Source organism: Aquarana catesbeiana, linkage group LG01 (assembly GCF_042186555.1).
Source record: "Aquarana catesbeiana isolate 2022-GZ linkage group LG01, ASM4218655v1, whole genome shotgun sequence".
Taxonomy (NCBI): Eukaryota; Metazoa; Chordata; class Amphibia; order Anura; family Ranidae; genus Aquarana; species Aquarana catesbeiana.
In genome coordinates this window covers 421775745-421789599 of record NC_133324.1, presented here as the reverse complement: position 1 = coordinate 421789599, position 13855 = coordinate 421775745, and the positions used below count along the sequence as shown (strand labels likewise).

At 44.7% G+C, this 13855-nt stretch overlaps 1 protein-coding gene across 1 annotated transcript in view; it reads left to right on the top strand.

The window, feature by feature from the left end:
- Positions 1 to 13855, top strand: part of PSIP1 (PC4 and SRSF1 interacting protein 1) — a 179837-nt gene that overhangs the window by 134029 nt on the left and 31953 nt on the right. Inside the window, exon 14 of the mRNA XM_073635722.1 lies at positions 10420 to 10521. Within this exon, the coding sequence (XP_073491823.1) occupies positions 10420 to 10521 (102 nt within the window). The remainder of the gene's footprint in view (positions 1 to 10419; positions 10522 to 13855) is intronic.

Sequence of the window (13855 nt, the reverse complement as noted above, 5' to 3'; positions counted from 1 at the left end):
GGGTATAAAGGCACACTCTACCAGAGCTATGGCAGCTTCTCAGGCAGAGAAGGCTGGAGCAACGCCAGAGCAAATATGCAGGGCTGCAACATGGTCCAGCTACTCAACTTTCGTAAAGCACTACAGAGTGGACCTAGTGTCGGCTAGTGAGCAAGCCTTTGGGCGAAAGGTATTGCAAGCTGTAGTCCCACCTTAACTGGTAAGTGCTCTTTCATCCTCTCATGGTGGCTGTCCTGAAAGACGAAAGGGGAAAATTGAAGTTACGTACCGTTAACGTCTTTTCCAGTAGTCTTTCAGGACAGCCCTAGTTACCCACCCGAAACTTTGGGGTGTCTTTATAAAAGACCAGAACGCAGCATGATAATGATATGGGATAGTATGTTATTAATGTGTTCTTGTGTCTCCCCAGCTGGCCGGAGGTAATCTTGGAATAAACTGAGGTCTGGCAGGGGGAAGTAAGAATTTATGGGCTGGCGCAGTGTTTCCTAGAGGAAGAGGAGGAGACTATCTCTCATGGTGGCTGTCCTGAAAGACTACTGGAAAAGACGTTACCGATACGCAACTTCAATTTTTTTGCAGGCGGACCCGTTGGAACACCCATTGTTCTCTATGGGGCAGTGGATGTCAGACATGTGTCCGCTGTCATCCGGTCCACTAAAAACATACAGATGGGGATACGTTTGTCATCCAATCCGATTGATGGATGGCAGTCTGGTGAAAACGGACATGCTAATTTATAAAACTTTTATTTTTTTCCTTTCTTACCTAAAACACACTGCTACCTATACACAGGTCAGGTCATAGTTTTCCTTCCACAGGAGAAATTTCAGACACTGAGATATTAAAGTCTAACTCAGGCCTAAAGCATTCCAACTTTCTGCTGTTGCATGTGTGCTAGGTCTGATTTTAGCATCCTTCTAATCTAGGCCATTCTATTTGCCAAGTTTCACTCCAGAACTGTATAGAACATTCTGTCATTGTGGGACAAGTAAATCTAGACTCTGGACAGAAGTCGGAAGTTTTTCCTTTCTGCTTTATTGAAGGATCCTCACAACGGACAACAGCCTGTCAGGCTGGGGAGGAGTCCTGGGGACCCTGTTTGGGCAGGAGACTTGGTTAGCAGAGTCTAGTCTTCTGATTCACATCCTGGAAACTTCAGTCGACTATTTCTGCAGCATTGGACCATCTTACTGTAGGATCATCCGATACAGCGGTGGTTTACAATAGTCATCAGGGAAGGACCAGAAGTCTTGCTGCGTCAAAAGATGAATCCTGTCCCGTGCAGACCTCAAGTTTCAGCGTTGTCAGCTGTATATATCCCAGGCATAGACCATTAGCAGGCAGACTTCCCCAGCCAGCAGTGCCAGAACCTGTTGTGGACCTCCATGTTCAACAACAAATTGGACAGGTTAGTCTCCAGGTACAGGGATATTCCATCAAAAGCACTGGATTCTCTGTGGGATCATTACATCCTAAGCTATGCCTTTTTCTGCCCTGAAACTTCCTCATCTGTTTTATGGGAAAGAGAAGCACATTCTGCTGATCCTCATTATTTTTCAGAGACCTGTTCACCAAAAAGCAGATTTCTATCCATTTTCTACATGTACTTTTGGGCTTTGAGAGTCTTTTGTCATCCACTTCCAGGTGGGCCCCATAAGTTTTGCACCTGCTTCTTGTTCCATCATCTCTGTGACTTGCACAAACCATCATTCAAGCTTGTGGTCTCCAGGATCAGGTTCCACCCTTTCCTGTCAAGGCACACTACTAGATCTGTGAGTGCTTCTTGCATATCTCAGTATCAAGCAACTGTTTTACAGATTTGCACGGCTACCACCTGGTCTTCTGATCACTGGTTCTCTTAAGTTGTACTGAAGTGGACAATTGTGTTAGAACACAAGGTTCTTCAGATGGCGTTTTGAGCTATGGGAAGTCCCCAGTACTGTGTGGGGTTTTCTTTTCCCCCAGCCTGTTAGCGTTTTCTGTATTGCTCACTCCTCTCAGTTGTACTGTTTTTTTTTTTTTTGGTAATTATGAAGTTGAAATACTTCCTCTGCCTCTCAATAAACAAGCGGGAAAATTGGATTTTTATGTTCTCTATCCTCACTGTAAAATCGGACTATGATCTTGCTTTCGGTGCAGTTTTGCTACAAAGCTGAAGAATGCTGGTAGTGGGAGGGGTTATTCTAGGCTGGCCTACAGTTTTGCTTGCCACTGTTCAGTCCTCCTGGAGGTGGCAGTATTTCCTGAAGTTGACTTCCTGTGTCTCTCAATGGACTTGAAATGTTTTTACAAGGAGTACAAAAATCCTTTATCTAGACTGTAAGGCTGTTATGATTGGCTAAGGAAGTTGCTTAAGTCTTCAGATAATTGCTAGTAAATGGCAAGATGGGCTATGCCCAAAAAAAATTTATTCTGATTTTGCAAAATTTTTCTTTAGAATTCATAGGATGGGCATATGCTCCATAAATGTCTGTCATCCAGTGAAAAGTAAAGCCAGTGAGTCTGTCCAGCAACACTCCGCATCAGGGTCTAACTAAAATAAAGCTCAGCAGGAGCCAGAAGTATTCTCATGGTGAAGTAGTTGTAATAAAGATACAAGTACACGTTAAAACAAAAAAGCAGCATGAAATCCTTACATTGAAAGCCGCTGCTGACCCGGAATAGAGCAGTGGTGTGACGTCAGCACTAGTTTCTCTGACCCATTTCGTCCAATGTAAACGCTTCGAAAGGGATACGAATGATGACTTCACGCCGTTGCTCGATTCTGGGTCAGCAGCAGCTTTCAATGTAAGGGTTTTATGCTGCTTTTTTTTTGTGTACTTGCATCTTTATTAAAACTACTACACCATGAGAATACTTCTGGCTCCTGCTGAGCTTTATTTTAGTTGGACCCTGATGCTTAGTGTCGCTGGACTGACTGGCTGGGTTTACTTTTCACTGGATGACAGACATTTATCCAAAGCCTACATAATGTTGTAATGGCAGCCATCATCTCTGTTGAGTGTCCATTTTACTGGGATGCGTATTTCTGAGCACTTTGTTAAACCACTTCAGCTCCGGAAGGTTTTACTCCCTTCCTGACCAGGCCAGTTTTTGCAATACGGCACTGCGTTGCTTTAACTGACAATTGGGCAGATGTGCAACACTGTAATCAAATTGATGTCCTTTTTTCCCCACAAATAGAGCTTTCTTTTGGTGGTATTTGATCACCTCTGTGGTTTTTATTTTTTGGGCTATAAACAAAAAGACCTGACCATTTTGAAAAAAAAATATATATTTTTTTTTAACTTTCTGCTATAAAACGTTGCCAATAAAACTTAAAAAATCAAATTTCTTCATCAATTTAGGGCAATTTGTATTGATTGCTTTGCGCAAAAGTTATAGCTTCTACAAACTATGGGGTATTATGGAATTTTTAAATTTTTTTTACTAGTAATGGCGATCAGCAATTTTTAGCGGGACTGCGACATTGCGTTAGACAATTTGGATGCCTAACGAACACTTTTGCCCCTTTTTGAGGACCAGTGACCTTTTTACAGTGATCAGTGCTAAAAACAATGCACTGTTACAGTACTAATAACACTCGCAGGGAAGGGGATTAACGCCAGGGGTGATCAATGGGTTAACTGTGCTACTAGGGAGTGGGGGATGGCTTAACGAGGAAAACTGGACCACTGGACCCGCTGATTGGTTCCCGCTGTGTCCAAAGCCGAAGGAAAAAAAAAATCATGTATAGGTACGTGATTTTAAGTTTTTAAGGGCTGGCCTGCCGCAGTATATGTACATGGGGCGTTCCTTAAGTGGTTAAAAAACCTCTGTTCACTTCAAGAGATGTTAGAAAATCCAGTGCATTTGTGAAGAGAAAACATCAACGAGCTGGACTTTTTATTCTATACGGATTGACTGTTTATATTAATATTTTTGGCGCTACACACTTTTTGTACATTGTTTTCTAGCTGAGTATACTGCTTGTTTTGCCAGAGGCCTACCTCACCACAGCACAGACTTTTTTTTTTTTTCTCTACGTAACCTTTTTAGGAAAAAATACATGCATGTATTTCTTTCTTGTACATCACGGGACACAGAGGGGACACAGGGCCTCAGTAATTACTGATGGGTTATATAGGGTATCACTAGGTGATTGGACACTGGCACACCCTAAACAGGAAGTCCAACCCCCTATATAATCCCTCCCCTTAGAGGGATACCTCAGTTTTTTCGCCAGTGTCTTAGGTGTTGGTCACGTGTAAAGATGTGCTGTGCTGAGCTCCAAAGGGGAATATCCTATACCGGGGCAAGCCAGGCAAACCGGATCCATTTCAAGGTATCCTTTCTAGGCCGAATTGGATGGTACCCGGGCCTCGTGTCCGAAGAAACGAGGTTTTACCTGTAACGCTTCGCTTTTTAGAGAGCTGGACTCCGCATTTCAGAATTTGGTCTTTCTAGCCTTATTCTTGGCCGGGTGCTTTACAGGCCCAGAACTGCAGATCCCCCTATCCATAGGGGCTCCAATCTCTGAAGGTTTTCCAAACGGAGGCAACCGTGAGAGGTGAAGATTGGGTCTGTATAACAGAACCCTGCAGCTGGATTAAGGTAAGGGAGATTCCACAGAATTTTTTTTAATTCTAGTAGGTTTCTCCTTTAAGTAAATGTATACTATGCCTATTGTTGCCAAGAGCACATACCTTCACATGCTTGATTGTCTCAGTGTTCACGCTGCACAGCTCCTCCAGCCAAGCTCCAGGTAGGATGGGATAGGGGGCTCTTCCTCAGGGGTATTCTCCCGAAGATTAGGGGGGGCCGCGGTGGTCTGAAAGGCGGTAGTATACCGCACTGCCGCCGTCATTACGATTTGGCGGACCCATCACCTGCCGGCCTCTCTCCTTCCTCCACCCCAGCCTCCCCTCCACGCTTGTCCCGGAGGGCCGGCTCGCGCGGGAAAGCACACGTTTTTTGAAAAAACCGAGGAGGGGGGCAGAGCGTTAGTGCGACATCCAGCGTGCTTAGACGCCCACATCGCCGGCTGCACAGGCTATAAGAAGCACACTTTTTCAGGTGCACACAGCCTATGGAGGGACACAGAGCTGACGGTCGCATGTAAGGTGGGACACAGGCATTCTCCTAGGCAGCATTTACTTAGAAACATTTGACTGAGCATTGGTAGCAGCGGCAGTTGCTGTACTACATCGCTCAGCATTCAGTGTTTTATTTGTGTGATACCTCCACCTTGTTTGCTTTGCACTATGGGTAGAAGAGGTACAAACACCCCAAAAACCAGAGGCTCTAGGGGATCTCCCTCAGGCTCTGAGGACCCCCCTTCTGCAGCACCTTACCCCCCCTGAAGGACCTGGGATGGCCGGCCAGGGAGAGCCGTTGGGGTCGGGGGCTGCATCTGCTTCTGGCACTTCAGCCCCTGTATATATTACGCAGGAGGTTTTTTCCTCAACCAATAATGGACTAGAGGAAAGATTAATGGCCTTAATCGCATCTTCACTCAGTGGAAGAAAACGCCCTAGGTCTTCCTCTGTTACCCAGGACCCTCAGGCAGAGGAGCTCTGGGAAAAAGGAGAAGAATCCCTTTCAGGGGATCGGGATGGGACTGATGATTCCTCCTCTGAGGAATCAAATGGAGAAGGGCTCTCTTCAGCTTCTCATATTGAGAAGGTCTTAGTACAGATCCTTGCTGGATTGGTCCGCTCCACATTTAAATTACCTGTATCTGAGTCAGTTAAAGAACCCTCTTCTTCTTTGGGTTCACTGAAGCCTCCTCAAACAACACATGCTTTTCCTGTTCATAATTTACTAGAAAAGCTCATTTATTCTGAGTGGGATCACCCAGATAAATGTTTTTTTCCGCCTAAAAAGTTTTCAACACTTTATCCTATGGAAGAAAAGTTTATAAAGATGTGGGGGATACCGGCTGTTGACGCCACCATTTCCTCCGTAAATAAGAGTCTGACTTGTCCTGTAGACAATGCTCAGGGATCCTGTTGATAAAAAAAAATGGAATCCCTGTTGAAAGATATTTTCTCCTTAGCAGGTTAGTAGCTCAACCTGCAGTGGCAGCAATCAGAGTCTGTCAATACTTAAGAGACCATGTTAAACAAGTCCTCAAAGTTCTACCTGAACAGCAGGCCCAGGGGTTGGCTAACCTTCCAGCTGCCTTATGTTTTGCTGTTGATGCCATCAGAGATTCTATCATCCAAACCTCTCGTCTTTCACTTGGGTTGGTGCATGTATGTAGAATCTTATGGTTGAAAAATTGGTCAGCCGAAGCACCATGTAAGAAGCTTCTGGCTGGATTTCCATTTCGTGGTGCAAGGCTGTTTGGAGAGGATTTGAACAATTATATCCAAAAGATCTCTAGTGGGAAAAGCACTCTCTTACCTGTTAAAAGGAGTATGCGTCCCTCTTTCAAACGGGCTCTTTCCCCAGTGCCAGGAGCATCAGCCTCCAGGCAGTCGCGACGGCCTCCTCCGTCAGGGTCTAGAAATAAATTTCAGAGTCGACCCCAGGGACAAAAGAAGTCCTGGGGGAAGAAGCCTACTAGACAAGACGCTAAAGCCTCCTTATGAAGGAGTGCCCCCGCTCGGGTGGGGGGGAAGACTGCTACGGTTCTCAAAGCTCTGGCAGGAGGATTTCCAGGACAGATGGGTAATCTCCACGGTAACTCTAGGTTACAAACTGGAGTTTCAAGAATTCCCCCTCTCCCCGTTTCCTCAGATCAAATGTCCCCAGAGATCCAGAGAAAAAGCAGTTGCTACTTCTAGCATTAGAGCGACTATTGTCGCAAAAGGTCATTGTGGTGGTTCCCACGAAAGATCAAGGATTGGGATTTTATTCCAACCTTTTTACGGTTCAAAAACCAAATGGAGATGTCAGACCCATCCTGGATCTAAATCGATTCCTAAGGATTCAATCCTTTCGCATAGAATCAATCCGGTGAGTAGTCTCCATCCTACAGGGAGGAGAATTTCTGGCATCAATAGACATCAGAGATGCGTATCTACATGTACCCATTTTTCCTGCTCCTCAAAAGTACTTGTGCTTCGAAATAGGACGCCATTTTCAGTTTGTGGCCCTGCCTTTCAGGCTAGCCACTGCACCTCGAGTGTTTACAAAGATCTTGGCTCCTCCTCTGGCCAGATTAAGGGCTCAGGGTATAACTGTCGTAGCATACCTAGACGACCTCCTCTTGATAGACCGGTTGGTAGCCCTGTTTGAGCGGGAGCTTGATGACCACAGTCAACTACCTGGAACACCTAGGTTGGATTCTCAGACTTTTCTAGGTTTTCTTAAAACCAGTAAGAAGACTAGAGTATTTGGGCCTGATCATAGATACAAGCCAAGAGAAGGTATTTTTACCTCAGGCAAAGATCACTGCCTTAAGAGAGCTGATTCTGGTAGTCAGGACCAAAAAGGGTCCTTCTGTCCGTCTTTGTATGAGGCTGCTGGGAAAGATGGTGGCTTCATTCGAAGCAGTTCCCTATGCTCAGTTTCATTCAAGACTGCTGCAACACAGTATCCTGTCTGCCTGGAACAAGAAGGTTCAGGCATTAGATTTTCCGATGCACCTGTCTCGTGCAGTGCGTCAGAGCCTCAATTGGTGGTTAATACCCGAAAGCCTGCAGAAAGGGAAATCCTTTTTACCGGTTACCTGGACGGTGGTAACAACGGATGCCAGTCTTTCGGGTTGGGGAGCAGTTCTGGAACAGTCTGCGGTCCAAGGGGAATGGTCCAAAATCGAGAGGACCTTACCCATCAACATTCTGGAGATCTGTGCGGCATATCTAGCCCTAAAGGCCTGGACTCTCAGGCTACAGGGTTGCCCTGTCAGGATCCAGTCCGACAATGCCACAGCAGTGGCTTATATCAATAATCAAGGAGGCACCAGGAGTCGGGCAGCTCAGAGAGAAGTGAACCAGATTTTAGTCTGGGCAGAAAAGCATGTGCCATGCATATCGGCAGTTTTCATTCCGGGGATAGAGAATTGGCAGGCAGACTATTTGAGTTGCCAGCGGTTAGTCCCAGGGGAATGGCCCCTCCCCCCCCCCCCGACGTCTTTTGGGCCATATGCCAAAGATGGGGGGTTCCAGATGTAGATCTCTTTGCATCCAGATTCAACAAAAAGATCGACAAATTTGTGGCAAGAACAAAGGATCCTCTTGCATGCGGGACAGATGCGTTGGTGATTCCGTGGCATCGGTTCTCACTGATTTATGCATTCCCTCCTATTCTGCTACTGCCACAACTCCTTCGCAGGATCAGGCAGGAAAAGAAGTTGGTATTTCTGGTGGCCCCAACTTGGCCCAGGAGAGCCTGGTATGCAGAAATAGTAAGGATGACAGTAGGTTCCCCGTGGACCCTACCGTCACGTCCAGACCTGTTGTCTCAGGGTCCAGTGTTTAATTCTGCCTTACAAATGCTAAATTTGACGGTTTGGCTATTGAAACCCACGTTCTGAAGAATCGTGGGCTTTCAGGTCCTGTGATCTCTACCTTAATCAATGCAAGGAAGCCAGCTTCCAGAATGATTTATCATAGAGTCTGGAAAGCTTATGTATCCTGGTGTGAATCCAGGGGTTGGCATCCCAGAAAATATGTAATAGGTAGAATTCTTGACTTTCTACAAATGGGATTAGAAATGAAGCTGGCCTTGAGTACCATCAAGGGCCAGGTCTCGGCCTTATCAGTATTATTTCAACGGCCACTTGCTTCACATTCTTTGGTCCGAAACTTTATGCAGGGGGTGACGCGTCTTAATCCTCCGGTTAAGGCGCCCCTAAACCCCTGGGACTTGAATTTGGTTCTGTCCGTTTTACAGAAACAGCCTTTTGAACCAATACGTCAAATTCCCTTTGTCTTGTTGACAAGAAAGTTAATTTTTCTGGTAGCCATTTCTTCTGCTAGAAGAGTATCAGAATTAGCAGCTCTTTCCTGTAAAGAGCCTTATTTAATCTTACACAAGGATAGAGTGGTATTGCGCCCTCATCCTAGCTTTCTACCGAAGGTGGTTTCAGATTTTCATCTAAACCAAGATATTGTTCTGCCTTCCTTTTTTCCAGATCCCTGTTCTACGGAAGAAAGGTCACTACATTCTTTGGATGTAGTAAGAGCAGTCAAGGCCTATCTGGGAGCAACTGCTCAAATTCGCAAAACGGATGTTTTGTTCGTACTGCCAGAAGGTCCCAATAAAGGACAGGCAGCGTCAAAATCTACCATTTCAAAATGCATTCGACAAATGAATATTCAAGCTTACGGTTTGAAACAGAAAATTCCACCTTTTCAAATCAAGGCACACTCCACAAGGGCTATTAGTGCTTCTTGGGTGGTGCATCACCGGGCCTCTGGCTCAAATCTGCAAGGCCGCAACCTGGTCTTCAGTCAATACATTCACCAAATTTTATCAGGTGGATGTGGGAAGGCATGAGGATATCGCCTTTGGGCGTAGTGTGCTGCAGGCAGCAGTACAAGGTCCTCAGGTCTGATTACACCCTACATTGTGTGGTCCTCTCCTGTCAAATAGCATTGCTCTGAGACGTCCCATCAGTAATTACTGAGGCTCTGTGTCCCGTGATGTACAAGAAAGAAAATAGGATTTTTTATAACAGCTTACCTGTAAAATCCTATTCTTTTGATGTACATCACGGGACACAGAGGTCCCGCCCCTCTTCTAATACACTTATATTGCTTTGCTACAAAACTGAGGTATCCCTATAAGGGGAGGGATTATATAGGGGGTTGAACTTCCTGTTTAGGATGTGCCAGTGTCCAATCACCTAGTGATACCCTATATAACCCATCAGTAATTACTGAGGCTCTGTGTCCCATGATGTACATCAAAAGAAAAGGATTTTACAGGTAAGCTGTTATAAAAAATCCCATTTTTTGCAGAAAAAAATGTTCATTTGTTACTTTTTCCAAAAGGAGCCTGCAAAGCATTGCAGTTTGTAAGCTGGAAGAGTGAATGGATGAGCATGTTCGTAGTCTGTTGAGAAGTACACAATTTGTAGTGTCTTCATTCACAGATCACTATGAATGAAGTTGCTACCGCACTGATTTTAAATATTTCACCAGCTGGAGAGGGGGGGGGGGGGGGGCAGGAGTTGGAACTTCTCATTTGTGGACTTTGCTACCTCTATTCGACTCCTAAGGACAGTAAGCAAACGTGATAACCATTTTCTTTATCATACGTTGTGTCAGAATGCATTTGGAATAGCTAGTTAGGGAAGGAAATGTGTGATATCTATTTGGCAGACCTTGTTAACAGATGGCCTGGTGTAGTTAATGCCAGGAGCCCTTCTTAGTACAGAAATATCTGTCTGGGGTTTTATCTAATGATCATCCACTATTACTATTATTTCCTAAAGCCATGTGTGTGTGTCTTATTTTGCTCATGTATTTTTGGTCTTTTTTCCAGGATGTGAACAGATGTATTATTGCTTTGGATGAGCTGGCTTCTCTCCAGATCACCATGCAACATGCTCAAAAACACACAGATATGATCACTACTCTGAAAAGGGTAAGACTGTCTCTTATTCATGTTTTTAGTTGGTTTATGAGAAGTTTCATTCGTTAATGGTATTTGAATAAATTATCTGAAGAGTAAACCTAATATATTGTTAGGCCAGGCTTTAGACCTTGCACAGCATTTACAGCAGGGATGCATATACGTCAATGTTTATAAATGTCGTCTTCCAGGCTACATAAATGTTAGAACCTAAACTCTGAGCTAAAATGCAGTGCATATCCTTAATCCTGTGTTTTCTTTTGTTTTGTTTTTTTTTTTTTTGTGTGTATGTAATGACTTGGACCCCTTTCACACTGAGGCAGTTTTTCAGGCGTTTTAGTGCTAGAAATGGCTCCTGTAAAGCGCCTGAAAACTGCCTCCCATGCTGCCCGAATGTGAAAGCCTGAGTGCGTTACAAAAAGTCCTGCAAGCAGCATCTTTGGGGGTGGGGCGGTTTGGGAGTGCTGTATACAGCGCTCATTTTTAACCCTTTCGGCCACTAGCGGGGGTTAAAAGTGCCCTACTAGCGGCCAAAAAGTGCCACTTAAACAGTGTTAAAGTGCCGCTAAAACAAGCGGCGCTTTAGCGCTAATGCACGGGGGGGGGGGGGTCCCAGTGTAAACGGGGTCTTAAAGTGGTTGTAAACACTCCTAAAAAAAAAAACAACTGCAAGACAAAGGCATAATGAGCTAGTATGCATCGCATACTAGCTCATTATGAAATGCTTACCTTAGAACGAAGCTGTTGCAGCGGTTCCCATACACCGCTGTGACTGGCCGGAGCTGCAATGACATCACTCCCGCGCATACCGTCGGTCACGGCATAGCTACTGAAGAAATGGCACGAGCATGCGGTTTCTTCAGTGCTCATGTGCCGATGACGTTGGCACATGCGGATACAAGCGCAAGTTTAGGAGATATTCACAGCCTTATTATGGGCTTACCTGTAGGTAAAAGTGGTAGTAAAGGGTTTACAACCACTTTAAAACAAATTCATGTATACATGATTGCACTTTCAGACAAGCTGTCCTGTTCTGACTAGCTGTTGCATGCTTTACACAGTGTAGGCCAGTTAAATCATTAATAAATATTATTTATATTATCCAAAAATGTTGATGTGTAAAATGCACATAAAAAAAGAGTGCAATGATTTGCAAATCTCATAAATCCATGTTTTTTATAACTGAGATGCGGCAAAACATCCTAAAAAAGTTGGACAGGGCCTGCTTGAAGAATCCCCTTTTTCAACACTAAACATCTGGGAACTTAGACCAGTTGCTGGAGTTTTGGGAGAGGAATGTTGTCCCATTGCCTGATATATGATTATAATGTGTGTACATATATATTATATACACTTTTTTTTTTTTTTTAATACATGTGCCAAATACTTTCACCTGGTGAAAGGTCTAAACGGCAGGCCAGCTAAGTACTCACTCTTCTACTAGGAAGGCATACTGTTGCCATAGATGCAGTAGACAGTTTAGCATTGCCTTACTGAAGTATGTAAGGCCTTCCCTGAAAAAAACGTAATCTGGGCACCTATGCTTTTTTAAAACCTGGATATATCTTTCAGCATTGATGGTGCCTTTCCAGATGTGCAAGCTGCTCATTCCATATGCACTAATGCACCCCTATACCATCAGAGATGCAGCCAAGTGCTGATGGCAAGCCGAATGGTCCCTCTCCTCTTTAATCTGGAGGACGTGGCATCTATGGTCGCCAAAAAGAATGTCAAATCTCGATTTGTATGACCACAGAACCGTTTTCCACTGTGAATGGACCCCTTTAAATGAGGTTCTGCGGTGTTTCTGGGTCATGTTCAGATATGCCTTCTTTGCATGATGGCGCTTTAATTAGCAGTTTTGGATGGCACAGTGAACTGTTTACAGATAGTGATATTTGGAAGTATTCCTGAGTCTATGCAGTGATATCCTTCACTGAATTATGCCTGTTTTTAACCACCAAAGCCCTGGACCATTTCACTGGCCAAAGACCAGAGCACTTTTTGCGATTCGGCACTGCGTCGCTTTAAGTGACAATTGCGCGGTCGTGCAACGTTGCTCCCAAACAAAATTGAAGTCCTTTTTTTTCCCCACAAATAAAGCTTTCTTTTGGTGGTATTTGATCACCTCTGCGCTTTTTATTTTTTGCGCTATAAACAAAAATAGAGCGACAATTTTTTAAAAAATGCATTTTTTACATTTTGCTATAATAAATATCCCCAAAAAATATATATAAAAAAAATTTTTCCTCAGTATAGGCCAATTCATATTCTTCATATTTTTGGTAAAAAAAATCGCAATAAGCGTTTGGTTTGCGCAAAAGTTGTAGCGTCTACAAAATAGGGGTTAGTTTAATGGCATTTTTATTTATTTATTTTTTTAGTAATGGCAGCGATCTGCAATTTTTATCGTGACTGCGACATGGCGGACACATCGGACAATTTTGACACATTTTTGGGACCATTGTCATTTTTACAGCGATCAGTGTGATTAAATTGCACTGATTACTGTAAAAATGACACTGGCAGTGAAGGGGTTAACAACTAGGGGGCTAGGGAAGGGTTAAGTGTGTCCTAGGGAGTTTTTCTAACGGGGGGCTGTGTGTGACACATCACTGATCATAACTCCCGATCACAGGGAGCTATGATCAGTGACAGTGTCACTAGGCAGAACAGGGAAATGCTTGTTTACATTAGCATCTCCCCGTTCTTCCTCTCTGTGAGACGATCGTGGTTATCCCCGCGGACATCGAGTCCACGAGACCCGCGGTCAGACTCATGGAGCTCGCAACGGGTGCACGCCGGCATAGCAGCAAATTCCCATTTGCCTGTCCGTGCCATTCTGCCGACGTACATCGGCGTGCGCCGGTCGCTATGTGGTTAAAGCAGTGCTATCTGAGAGCCTGAAGATCACAGGCATCCAATATCTAATTTCAGCCTTGTCCCTTGCGCGCAGAGCTTCCTCCAGATTAGCCCAGCATTACTTCTGAGAAGTTCTGAGAGGCTCCTCCCACCTAGCACAGGAAACAGATCCACATTATAAAAGATAGGCCATGGCCCCTCAGTATGTGTTTCCTCCGGCCAGACAGAAACTGAAGAAATTTGTTATTTTGATCTAGGCCTTCGTGCCAGACGGCAGGGGCCTCCTGGCTACAGCATCCTAAAACATGGGCAGTAAACATGGGGAGGCATGTAGCTCAGGCTCTTTCAGGCTGCCCTGGAGGGAATCTTGAATTTTTACTCAAGGAGACTGGTGGCTAGATCCATGTAGGCTCAGGTACACTGCCAGTGTGGGCTTTTGACTGAGTCTTCTGGGGGACAGTGCGGATGCATGGTGTCCTGATGC